Source organism: Piliocolobus tephrosceles, chromosome 2, assembly GCF_002776525.5.
Source record: "Piliocolobus tephrosceles isolate RC106 chromosome 2, ASM277652v3, whole genome shotgun sequence".
Classification (NCBI taxonomy): Eukaryota; Metazoa; Chordata; class Mammalia; order Primates; family Cercopithecidae; genus Piliocolobus; species Piliocolobus tephrosceles.
This window is the reverse complement of record NC_045435.1, coordinates 61844489-61858752: the sequence shown is the minus strand read 5'-3', so window position 1 is coordinate 61858752 and position 14264 is coordinate 61844489. Positions and strand designations below refer to the sequence as shown.

The 14264-nt window shown below is 34.9% G+C and overlaps 1 protein-coding gene across 1 annotated transcript in view; it reads right to left on the bottom strand.

The window, feature by feature from the left end:
- The window catches only part of CNTN3 (contactin 3), a 266384-nt gene that overhangs the window by 223081 nt on the left and 29039 nt on the right, over positions 1–14264 (bottom strand). Inside the window, exon 3 of the mRNA XM_026446851.1 lies at positions 1746–1921. Within this exon, the coding sequence (XP_026302636.1) occupies positions 1746–1921 (176 nt within the window). The remainder of the gene's footprint in view (positions 1–1745; positions 1922–14264) is intronic.

Here is a 14264-nt window from a genome sequence, read left to right as displayed (position 1 = left end):
ATGATAAGCTCCCCAAAGCCAGAAATTAGTCTGGCCACCTTCCTCTCTTCAGCAGCACTAATTTCAGAAGACAACAGAGCAAAACACTTGGAATTCTCTGTTAAACAGCTCCAAGACTCAACATTTATTATCAACCAAATGATATCCTCACATTTAAGAGAATATGATGACATTCCTTGAAATGAAAAAGCATGAAACATACTTGAATTTTCTTAATGTAACATAGTAAATGTTACAAATATTTTAATATTTATTGAGAAATTTTAAAAAATTAGAATATAAAAATAAGAAGAGGTCTGGTAGTTGGCACTAATGCCTGGTAAAACATAGATACATCATAGATTTTGGCAAAATTCTGGTTAACAACTATATGCACATACACAATTATCTATGAGAAGACTAATACATATATATTTTTACATATACAAACATATATATTCCTGTATACATTAAAATAACATAATTTAAGTCAATAACCATGGAAATTGCACTAAGACTGCAAAACATAGCACAAGAGGAAAAAGAAACTAAACTCTTTGTTTACAATGGAGAAGCTTTCAAAAAATAAACAAATTCTGGCTATCAGAGAAATATATACAAAGTACTTTAGTAAACTTATGGGTAACTAGTTGTATAATATAAATATCACATATAGCTTTCAAAATATGCAGGGAAGATACAAGTAAAAAATATTTTGCCTGCAGAACAAAAATAAAGATAAAACAAAGGAAAGAACAAATAAGTATGAAAAACAGAACACACAGAATATAATGGCACAAGTGAAATCAACCCTTGCCATTATTAAAATAGAAAGCAAAAGAATAGTTCATGCATTAAATGACCCATCATTAATTTAATAAAAATTTTATGGGGAAAACAGAAAGAATACTATCTCATTATAAGAACACATGCTTTGCAATTTCAGAATTATTAGGTGTAAATAACTAAAAGAAATCTTAGAACCAAGGTAATCATGCTTTGCATTATGTACAAAATACACAGCTAAAATAAAGAGAGACTAGTGAAAAGAAACAAAAAAAAGAGAGAAAATAAGCAAAGATAAAAAATAAATTGGGCCTCTGGGTCCAAGTCCAAATTTTCTAGAGAAAGCATGCGACTTTCTCAGGTTGAGCTATGTGTCCACCCAGGTCCAAATAACATGGTTATTTGGTTAAAGGGCTTCTAGAGCCCAGGCCTCAGTGGGAGCTGTGCTGAGGGTAATCTGTGAGGTCATCTGTGACAAGACCCCAGAGGAGTCAACAACATGTCACCACATATGTTAATTTCTTCTTGTTCTCACAGTCTTTGTTCTTTAATATTTTCAGGTTTGTCAGATGGAATTTTCTAAATGTTCTTCAAAAGCAAGGGCCATATCTGACAATTCTTTCACATTTTTTCCACAGTACAATGCACACAGTAGCTGCTTAATAAAAATATCCTCAACTGCATTCTTTTCTGTTCCCTAAACAGAATCCTTGTGAAATACTAAAATAGAACACACACACACACACACACACCCCTACATGCACACATGCACACCTGCATACACAGACATACACACACACACACTTTAAGCTCTGATTTGAACACTACAAAGTGTCCAAAAATCATACTGAATTGCCTTCTCAGCCTATTTATTGAATTAATAAAATCCACGTATCATTTCTGAAATCCAAAACAACTATACAAATTAAGTTACCTATTTTCTAATGTTGGATTTGCTAGACATGTGAACATAAACTTACAGGCAAACTGAAGCTTGGCTTCTCTGCTGACAATTGTTCCAAGTGAATTTGTTGCAAAACATTGGTAAGTTCCTGTATCCCAATTTCTGTTGGGGCTAATAACCACAAGATTTCCTCCATTCAACTTATAACGATGTTCCATACTCGTATCAATATCACTTCCATTCAGTTGCCATCTGTAAAACAAATATCAAGGTTTCCCCCCTTAGTATTTTTAACTTAAAAGAAGGCTCTCCATTATAAAATCTACTTCAAACATTATCCCTCATATAAGTAAAAAGTGATACATATATTATTCAAGTGTTACATAACTGAAGATCAAATATGGCCAAGTATGTATCAGAAACAAAAAGTTAAAGCACAGTAGAAAGTACAACAGAGTAGCATCTATAAGTTAAAGGGTTTTAAACGTTTCTTAGGAGATGGGAATGATTTTGTTTGCTCACTAGGGGAAAAGTTAGGCTAGGTCTGCAAAGGCAAAGATGAATTAGAAAGTTGAGGTAATTATCTCAGATACTTTAGGCCAAGCTCCTGCTGACAATGAAGGAAGACAACAGCACATTTCTTTGATTTATCCAGATTGACTGAGCACATTTAATAAATTAATTGGGTAAGTGCTCAACTATCCATTTCAATTTGTCTGGGTAAATACCTGTCCCCGAGGCATTCTCCACTTTTCTAAGCCATCACAGTGCTATTTACAAAATGGTACACTGTGGTAAAAGACCATAAACACCACCTAGGGGGTGGGAAAACGTAAAGGCACTCACTCCAGAGCCATATTTATCAATGAGAAGCCTCAAGATAAACGAAGAGAGAAGCTGGTTTTTAAATAAGAGTTTTTAAGCTGAAAGTTTTTAAACAGTAAGTATGCTTGACGTATCATGGGACTTCACCTTTAAACACTCATTCACATCCCACAATCTCAAGAACACATTACTGTAAAAAACAGGGCACCCACCTCCTAGATGACCCAATTTTCATAATGAAATTACACTGCCATCAGTTCTGTAAATTGTAGCATATTATAACAATGGTCATATCAATTCTTCTTTATAATAATTTACGAAAAATGAAAAATATCATGCCCATTTTATAGATAATGATTTTAATAAAGCAACTGTGTGAGTTGACAACTGTCCCCAAAACTAATAATTGGTGGGATCAGGAGTCGCATCTACTTGAATTCCAGCTCAGAGTTCTTCAGTGATGCTATGGGCCATCTCTAAATTGCTGCTTTAAAATATAAAATATTTAACCCGCACATATTTTGTGAAAACATACAAATAGATGAAATGTGAACATCATCTCAAATAGAAGTGCATAAAGTTAAATGGAATATTATACAATTGTGAAAATGGGCCACTTTTATAAACAGGGATGACTCAAGCAATGGTACGTAAAAAGGTAAATTAAAACATTCAGTTAGATACCGTTTATGTGAAGTTTTAAAACATAGTTGAGGTTTATAATTTTCAGACCTTTTAAAATCTACTTACTACATTAAAATGTATAATACATTATAATATATAATCATTATATGTTATATTTTATATATAATTATACTGTATAATTATATAGTATAATATAATAATATATAATTAATTATTATGTACTAAGTGTATTTTAAAAGGTATGAAAATTATAAATCTCAACTTTTTTTTTTTTTTGAGAACTGAGTCTCTCTCTGTCGCCCAGGCTGGAGTGTAGTGGCACAATCTCAGTTCACTGCAAGCTCTGCCTCCTGAGTTCATGCAATTCTCCTGCCTCAGCCTCCCGAGTAGCTGGGACTACAGGCACCCACCACTAGGCCCGGCTAAATTTTTTGCATTTTTAGTACAGACAGGGTTTCACTGTGTTAGCCAGAATGGTCTCAACCTCCTGACCTCGTGATCCACCTGCTTCGGCCTTTCAAAGTGCTGGGATTACAGGCGTGAGCCACCGCGCCCGGCCATAAACTTCAACTATAAGGTATTTTAAAGCTCTCACAGAGAGATAGTAGGATGTGTTTAGGGGGCCTACACTGGGAAATTTAGCTTTTTTGGTTTTATTTCTTAAATTAAGAAGTAATTATATGGAAGTTCATCATTATACCCTATTGTATGTCTATATCATTTTCTATATCAGAAATAATGCATAATGAAGTTTTAATGACTGAGTAGTAAAGAAAATGGGTGAGTTTATAAGTTTAATCCATACTGCTCAAAGTGATATTTTATCATTTGCTAATTTTAAAAATCAAGGGTTTCTCACTTTTTCTTTTTTCCTTCGCATACGACTCCTTAGGTCTTAAAGCATCATTTTAATAAGAAGACCCAAATGAAATTAAGAGAACACACTGGAGGTTCCAGCTCTTCTCTTTTGAACTGGAACAAAATTAGAAAGAAAAAGCTACATCTTTTTCATTTATGGCAGATTTCTGCTGTTGGTTTTGTTTGGTTTACTTGTAAAGTAATTCTCTTATGATCCTTCCCAAGTCAATTTCATATTTGCATGAACATTTGTGTCTCATTTTGATTTTAAGTCTACCTTAAGGTTTGAATTTGAAATGGGAGCACTCATAAACCTTTTTTCATCTTATTCAATCCCAAGTCCTAGAACCACAGAAATTCAGAAAAGCAAGCAAAATAAAGAAGAAGTGTCCATCCACACTCTTTGTGAATACTCTGAAACACAATACGGTCTGCAGGCCAGCATCAACACCCCATGATAGCCTGTTGGAGATGCATAATCTGGGGCAATACCCCACATCTACTGAGTCAGAATCTGCATCTTAAGATTTCCCAGGGTCTAATATGCATATTCAAGTTTGAGAAGAATTGATCTAGACCATCCCCCAAAAGTAACCATGGACTGCCTACGGTAGACACAAGCAGAAAAGAACTGCTCACTTTTAATTTAGCCTATTTTATATTCAACAGCCGATTAGAAAGCCCTTCCCTCCCTCTCCTTCCTTCCTTCCTTCCTTCCTTCCTTCCTTCCTTCCTTCCTTCCTTCCTTCCTTCCTTCCTTCCCTCCTTCCCTCTCTCCCTCCCTTCCTCTCTTCCTTCCTCCCTCCCTTCTTCTCAGTCAGCAAAAAAAACATTTATGAAGTGTCTATTTTGGACAATTTTCCATGTTCTGAAGTTGTGGTAAAAGGTTCTTGACTTCCCGAAGCTCACATTTTTGTAGATATTTTTTCCCCTAGTTTCCTAGTTTCTGTTCCCACCCCCACCCCCTCTGCCTAATCCCCAGGCCTTAGCTATGCCTTTCAAGCAACAGTATAATGAAAAGAAATGGAATTCAGTAACAACTGCTCATTGGTTTATCAGTTGGACTCACCTGACACCCAACGCATGGCCATGGAAAATGACCTAACACTCCTGAACCTAAGCTTTTAACATATAAAATGGAGAGAATGCAATCTATCCCATAGGATTGCTCTTCAAATTTATTCAGACAATGTATGCAAAGCTCTCAGCTCAGTGCTTCCACAGGGTAGGCATTCAACAAATGGGCAAATGTCATAGCTAGTGTGGGAGGAGGCCCCATCAAAGGCTGCAAACCCATCTGTCCCCTTTGTTTCTCTTTTGTTCCATTCCTATCAAGCACATGTTAGTTCTACATTCGATTCAATGCTTTTAGTCCTCTCCTTTTACATGGAACAGACTATGTCTTCCACATATGGTTGGAGGACATTGGTACCTGCCCTGAGAAGTCAGCAAAAAGTAGGCTGAGAACATATACTGACACTGACTTTTAAAGAATACATCTGACAGTAAATCACAAGTGGGTGGGTTTAATTTTTTAAGCTGTAAGAGATTTCTCAGTTACTAAGTGACTAAATGCTTACAGCAGGACAAACTCCTCTAAACACAAATCAGGAAAGATGCAGTTAAGTTCAAACACTTTTGAATGAAAGACTCTCATGACAAAGGGCACTTGAGTTTTCCTCACCTAAAAAGAGCAGTTTTTATAGGAAAAAACAGTTTTTAGCTCAGGAGTTAGAATGTTTATGGCCTGACTAAGCATGCCTGATGGCTTCATTTGAAAATTATGTTTTTGTGTTTGGCTGAAGAATAATCAAGGTACAGTGGCTATATGGAAAATTTTAAAGATAAATAAAGTATGGAGAAGCACTTATTCTTATGGATTTAACAGCTGGAAAGATTTAAGAAACCATAAAATATGCTGGAATATACTTTATTTCATTATGTATCTAAGATGTAAAAGCTATCATCCTTAAGTTTTGACTAAAGAACCAAAATGGAAAAGATTTGTTCCATTACACACAAATGCTTCTCATTTCCTTTAGTTGGGTATTCATCACACAGACACAATCCCTAGATTATTTCACTATGTGAAAAGGCAAAGACTATTATTTTTAAAATATGTTCCTGCATTTTTAAATATGTTCCCAAAGTATTAGTGCATTCGAGTTAGTAAACTCTTTAGAGCTAAATTATACTTGCCATAACCAGAAGAATGTTTATTTTAACAAAGCAATATAATTATTTTTCTCCTGCCTAATACTAGTCATCATTAAATGGAGCTCACCCCAGGTTACATAAAATTTCTCAATATCTTATTAAACAGATTGTTTTTCCTCTTGCTGAAAATATGTGAAGTCAAAAGGGTTGTCTTTGTTTAAACTCTGAAATGTGCAAGTAACCTCTGGGCCTAAGCTGCCAACAGTTATTAATATTTTATCCCAAGAAACAAAATAGTATACCTAAGTTACTAACACAAAATACTCATATTTGGGACTGACTTCTAAGTATGTCTAGTATTTTCATTCACGTAAGAAATGAATAATAAGGGCCAGGCACAGTGGCTCATGCCTGTAATCCTAATACTTTGGGAGGTCAAGCTGGGCAGATCTCTTGAAGCCACTAGTTTGAGACCAGCCTGGGCAACATGGCAAAACCCTGTCTTTACAAAAAAAATGTGAAAATCAGCCAGGTGTGATGGCATGCACCTGTAGTCCCCACTACTCGGTAGACTAGGGTGAGAGGGCTTGAGTCTGGGAGATGGAGCTTGCCGCCAGCTGAGATGGCACCACTGCACTCCGGTGTTGGAGACGGAGCCAGATCCTGTCTCAAACAAACAAACAAACAAAACCTGAAGGGATATGCAGGCTCAGCTCCTTCTTTTCCAATGTATGTGTCCAATAAATCTTCAAATTAGACTCATTTTCTTTGCAGGAAATTGTAATCCAACTGTCCAGGCTTCACGAACACAACACTCAGTAGTAAGGTATGAGAGGTAAACGGCACACTCAGGTCATAAATTTGGGAAGCTTTTAGTAGTAAACATTGCCTTTTGGTTATGCATATTCATAATTCTTTGTACAAGTGACAAATTTCTACTTTTATCAAGGAATTTAAAAGTTCACCAGGAACTCTATCAGAATGAAATCTTTTTGAAATATGAAAATTATTTAAAACTTCATAAAAGTATATTTGCATTCCCAAATCCCATTCCAAAAGGCTTAATGCAGTGATCTGGAGCAAAAGAAGGCAACCTCATGTCTCTTGTGGCTACACACACCAGCATTTCAATCATATAACATTTACATTGTGCTCCAGAAGCAGACTAGCCTTGTAGCTTCAGCTTGGTGGTAAATGTCACAAGATTAAACACCTTTGCATAATCATCATGTTGTAACACTCTTGAATGATCCTATAAGCTCAGTGTCAGCCTTCAGTGTTCAAACACTCATTCTATACAAATTAGAATTTGCTTTTAGAATCACAAGTGAGAAATGATTTATTACTCATATTTCACAAATCTAGTAATTCTCAATGAGCTCTCATCCTCTTAAACTGGTTTGTGTGAAGGTTCTATGTGAATTTCTGTCTCAGTCAATAATCAGAGAGAAATATTTGGGGTACTGGAATTAGAAGTCCTGGGTTACTGGCCTACTTAAGGCAGCGTACCTTTGATCAATCCCCTTCTTTTAAATCTTAGTTACATTTTCTATACACAACAGGGACACTGGCTAGAAAAGATAGTGTCTGAGAGAATTGGACCAAGCCTAATAAAATATAATGGTGGAGTCTAAGGCAGATTTCCACCTATAAATGAATTTGAATACAATTTCCTTAAAACAGCAGCATGCCCTGAGGCCAACAATTTTTGATTCTTGAATAGAAAGCATAATGTACCTGACACAGGAGATATTTCAAAACTGGTAGTTATTATTCCTAAATGATAAAAACTTTCATTGTCACTTTCAGGAAATAAACTAAAACATCAGTGACTGAAGGTATACAAATCACTGCCTTCCAATACAAAGAACAAACTATGTTTGGGAGAGAGAAAGAAAATGAATGTGTGTGTGTGTGTGTGTATGTGTGTGTGTAAACACAAATCTGTATAATAATGAGTTAAATCAGTAAAAAAGCCTAAATTCTAAGGGTCAAAAGGTGCTTTTCAAAGTATTTAAGCTCCACTGGATAATGGCTATTTCAATACTATTGAATTTCTACCATCAGGCATCATACTTTGTACATGACAGGGACTGGTAGAAGTTTCTTGAATAAAGCAATCTAATTCTATTCTCTGCCCTAGCCATAACTAACCTCCACATAGTCTTCACTGACTGTGGTCATCCTTATTGTCAATAAACAATCTTAAAGATAGGGAATTAATGCATCACTGTTTTCCTTTATCTTACTAGTTATTATTATTTAACATATTAGTTATTATCAGCAATGACAACCTTTCCACAAAACCACGCTAGTATGGAATAACCATAATGAATATAAACACAGATGTATTTTGTCATTGGTATAATTTAAAGCAGTAGGCTCTAAATTGTGTCTTCCATTTGAACTTGCTAATAAGGCTAGACAATATCACGACTTGAAATTGAGGCTAACAAAACTGAAAATAAATGACTTCAGGTAGTTTAAAAAATGATCCCCAAATAGAATTCACCTCACAGTCGATTATATAAAGCTATTATCTTTCAGAATATCTATTCTGTCACACAAAATCTGGTCTGCACAACGGACATACAAACAATATTCTGGAGAAAAACAAACATTGCATTTTAAACTTCAACATAAACCAATGTGAAAAGAACAAAATAACTTACTAAAATTTGGGGAGGCTGGGATTTGGGTTTAGGAAATACATCCACACTAAATCAACAGGCAATACTTGATTTGGGGTTTGACAGGAAAATCAGAAATTTAATCACAGAAGCAATTTGCGGTTTTAGATGCAGCTTTCAAGTTAATAAGCAAATGTGTTTGTGTTCAAATGCAATGTTTGTTAATATGTTTACTGAAGTGATGAGAATAATTGCAGCCTTTGAAAGAATGAATGTCTGAATTTGCATATTCAATACTTTATCCAAAAATAACCAGTTAGACTTCAGCAATAACTGCTAAAGACCTAAATGAGTTAAAGTTGCGATGCTGTTTTTTTTTTTTAAAAAAATTGAATGTTTAAAATGTGTTTTATGATATAGATTCCCACTTCTCCCTCACTGATAAATTTTGAACATCCATACAAACATAAAACAGATTAGACAGCTACATTGGGATTAAAAACAACTGTTCACTTTACATGGTTCTAACCTGGTTCATATCAGTCACGGAGTCTCTTAAAATTATTTCAAGGAGTGTTACGGATGTTTTCCCTTATTGCCTTCCCTGCAGCCATCTTAGCTTTTCCTGGTAGCACCTCCTCCATTGTCCTTTAAAGAACCCCTCCTCACATGACCCTGGCCTGGCCAGTCAGAACATTCCGTGTCTCAACCTTACTGATTGGTTAAGAATGTGAATGTGACCCAACTGATTTAGCTTGTGTTTGTTCAATACGTGTATATCCATTCCCCTTGCCCCACTGAAAAAACACAAGAAAGAGAAACAAAGGATGTGATTTATTTTGCTATACTATCACCTTTAATATCTGAAATCTAACCTTTATGTCTCTGCTGGGTATTGACTACTGACAGGATTAGCTTCATTTTTATTTCACATTTTTCTGACATCATTTGGAGCTTTTGATGACATTTATGAGAAAGATACCCTACTCTTCCAGTTGACATTTTGCAGAAGAAATGAGTAGCCTGGAGTTCCAGGCAGCCATCTTTGTCACCTCAAGGTGATTTGTCTTTAAATGGAGCCAAAAAAAAAGACTCAATACACATTTAAGAATATCTTATAGAATAAACTATTAACAACTTCTGACCCTGTGATCCTTCATGATATTCTTGACTCCTGAAATATAATACAATTCCAAAATCTGTTATTTGTTTTCCCCCTTGTTAACTTTATACCACTTTGTTGTTGCCACCAATTAAGCATTCACTATTTCGCTAGGCATTTGGAATGTAAGAATGAAGAACACACTTCACCTTTAAAGGTGTCTTCACCTTTAAAGGAGTTACAGTCTACTAGGGCAATCTGACTTCATTTTGATAAGCTTTACCATATGGATAATGCAATGCAATGGTTGGGCATATTGTTTGAGCATAGAATCCAGCACTAAGGATGTCAAGAAGGCTTCCTGAGAGAGATGACAGTGCAACCAAGTTTAAACAGCCCTGTAAGAGGCTCTTACCTCTACCTCTGTTTGCCTCAGGCACTGCAGATATTCTTTAGTGTTTATGTTTTGTCTTCATTCCACCATGTGGCTATTTCATTACTCTCCCTGGCTGACTGTGGGTGTGGGGACCACAGCTCACCAGCTAGAGAAGCCAGGATGTGGAAAGGAGTTGAACTTCAGCATGAACACAGAGAACTGGACTTAGAAATCAGACAAAAAAGATTTCATTTCTTTAAGTGTCAAAATAATGTAGAGGAACAATAACTCGCCTTGCCTTGAGGCATAAAAGTAAAATAACAATGATATCAGATCTTACATAGCAATAAGAAATATGTAAAGGACAAACTGCGTATAATCAAAATTATGCTTAAAAAGTCATATATATGCTATATTATGATATAGACTATATAGCATATAGCACATATACTATACGTTTACTATATATTCTAAAAATGGAACACTATATGTATATAGAATTGATAGCATACATACTATATATATACACACATACACACACACTCTATATATATATAGCCAAATACAGTAGTATGTGTAGTACTCTGTGTGCCTAGATATACATTACTATCTGTCAATATATAGACAAGAAATAAACTCAGACTTCTCTTCCTTACACCCATTCCTTGAATAAATGGTTAGCAGAAATTAGCATATTATTTTATTTTCCCTTTCTTTCTTATACTGAATGCATTTAGTTGACTATCAGTAAATTAAATATGTGCAGGATGTGACTCCATTATAGAGAACCACATTTAAAAGGAACTGTGGCCAGGAAAGACCTCCACTTTGCAATGATATTTAGCCCTTACAACTTCTGTATCCAAGATTCCTTACACTCTATTAAAAGTGTTTACCTGTTCCTATAGAGCTGAAAGAGAATAATGTTCTGTTTACTTCCTTGTGAAGAGAGAAAAATGAAAGAGCATTTATAGAAAAGAGTTGTGGGCCCTGGGGTCGACCTGAAACATTCTGCAAGCCTGGGAATATTCATCTGTACTGTCAAATACAGTGGCAACAAGCCACTTGTGGCTACCAAGCAAGCACTTGAAATGAAGCTGCTGTGACTGAACAACTGAATTTTTAGTTTAACTTAATTGATTTAAATTTCAAGGGTCACATGTGGTTACTGGCTACCATATTGGACAGCACACCTCTAAGTCTTGAGCTAGACTAAAAGTTGGAAACACAAGGCCCACATGGGCCACATTCAGACTTAGACTTATCTTTTTTGGTCCACATTAGAGTTAACAGTAAAGTGAGAGATTCCAAAATGAAAATATCTAAATTTTAAAACTCTCTTAAAAAGCTTTGGTAATATCGGACCAGGATTCCTAGATGGTAACAATTGGCCAGTGCTGAGAAACAGTTATGACCACGTGATGATAGGCTCGGAGCTGAATGATGGACAGTTTCCAGCCATTACTCAATATGTCTATATGCTCTTCAGGCAGGCCTTCCTCTTTCAATGTTGTTATTTGCCCGGTCCCTGTTGGCAGGTACCTATTTTACCCCACTCACTAAAACACGTGACCCCTTTAAATGACATCAGCATCTGTGACCAGGGTTTCTCCTATTTGTGGTCTTTCATCTTAGCATAGTGGGTTGGACATTTCTAACCCCCAAAAAAGTGGAAGAAAATCTTTCCCATTTAGAAAAAGTATTAATTCTTCCTCAGGGTAACCTCTTTCAGCACTATCAGCAATTACAATGAGACTGAATACTAATTAACCTTTAAATATAGGCTTTGGGGTTCAGGCAGGGAAATGCAAAAAAAAGAATAAAATCCTCAATTAAACCCTAAGACAAGTAATTTCTCTTGAGAATTTCTGAACTTTTGGATTTCTAACATGGCCAATTAAGAGTTCTTTTTACCTGATGGGATAAAAACAAAGACAAGATCACTCTTCAGACAAGTTGGCATCAGTCTATAAGGCAGGCTTTGGGCTTTCAAAGGACATTCTTTACAAGATTCTTTAACTTTATTCTGAATCCTTAGAAACATGTTCGGATTGCCTTTAACAAGTTGTTTCACATGGCTCCTTAATATTCCTCCTTGGCTGCCTCTCTATCTGCTTATATTTATGATTATATATGTTAAAAAATGCTTTCTCTGACTTCATGTAAAAAAAAATCCACCATATTCTTCCTTTTCATGTCCTGGATGTCATTATATATTTATAGTATTTATTTGTGATTTCTGAAGGACAATAAAAAAAAAAAATAAGCAAGCATATTTTATTCTGAACCATTTTAAAGAATAATGTGAAATATTACCTAGCTGAATATTAAAGTTAAAAGGTAGGGAAAAAATAAGGCCAAAAATAAAGATGCCATCTAACAAGATAAATTTGTCATTACAACCCACATTTTTCCATACCCCATTTACTGCAGTGGCACAATCTATTTCTTACTCAGATAACATGAATAACAAGGGATTGTTTCTTCTTAAAAGTCTGATATTTCTTAGAACGAAAAGAGCTTCCCTTGTGCTTTTCTAGGTCCCAATTTCTAGTGGTCATAAACTTTTAGTTTAAGTGAAATTTTATATTGGTTAGAAATCTTAACTTTAGAAAATTTTTTAAAGTTATAATCAAGGTATCTGCTCTATTTGGCTACAAACCAAAAATCATCAAACAATACCAAACATGTTAAATTTCTTCATTTATCAAACCTAAAACTAATAAATCACATATCTCCTAGTCTCAGTTACAGATTTTGTTTAAATTGTAACATATAAATGCCAGGATGATATCCCAGGACATAAAATAAAACAAAAATCACTATGCAAACAATGAAACTTCTTTATCAACATTTTACATGTTATCAATATATTTAAATACAGACTCCATGGTATTACAATAGGCACCCAGTATATAAAGACATAATAACTACACAAGGTTATTTTTGGATATCTAAGCTCAAAACATTTGGCTATGTGATAAAACTATACAAACATAATGAATCTATTCATTTAGAAATACATTCCTATATGACTAAATCTCGTATCTTGACAACTTTTCAGCTGAACACATTTATCACCAAATTATTCATAAGATAAACACCAGGAAATACAACTTTACTGACAACAGAAAAACAGCCCACACATGAGTCATTCACATGGCTGCTTCATCATATTTACAGCTATGTCTATGAGAATAATCCTTCATTTCAGGGAGAAACAAACAGATGCATTTAAAAGGTGTTAGAATGCCATACAAAAATGGTGGGAAAAAATATTTCCAGGATAATGTCTTGTTAAGCTGATCTGTTCAACTTTCCCCATAAGAAGAAAATATTTCCAGATGTGGCATATGCTTATGTCTGATTAATGGAACTAGTTCATAAAACAGTTTCATGCTTTTTTAAATGATTTTATTAAATAACTTCTTATTTCTATAGACAGAGGTAGAGGCAGAGAAAAACTTTTTCTCATCTTTGCCAACTCTAATCAGGAACCTGGAATTAAAATGCTTATTTTGTTGAAGTATACAATAGGGCCTCAATAAATATGTTGTTAAATATTGTTGAAAGAGACTATCTTGATTACTTCCAGATGCAAAAATACAAAAACCTACCTTCTACCCCAATCCTGACCCAATTTACCATGACTATTGGCTTCAATTATTTATATACTTTAAGAGAACAACAGAGGTTCAGTAAGATCTAAATTACAACTCTAAGCATTTAAAATTTTATTAATACTGGCTGAAGTTTGCTTATTCTGCAGATTATAGAAAAGGTGTTTCAAGCAAACTAACAGTATAAATGGGGTTTTCGTAGCAGACGTTCACATTGCATGAAAGAGTGTGTTGTTTTACACTTTATCTTAGCCAAAAGGCCGAGAAGCGATGAGAGTGTTGTTTTAAAGGTGTCTTGAATACTTTCAACCACTTATAAGAATGCAGCATGTAATTTATAAATAATTCATCTCTTCATGAAAGTAGGTCTTAAAAGCACTCC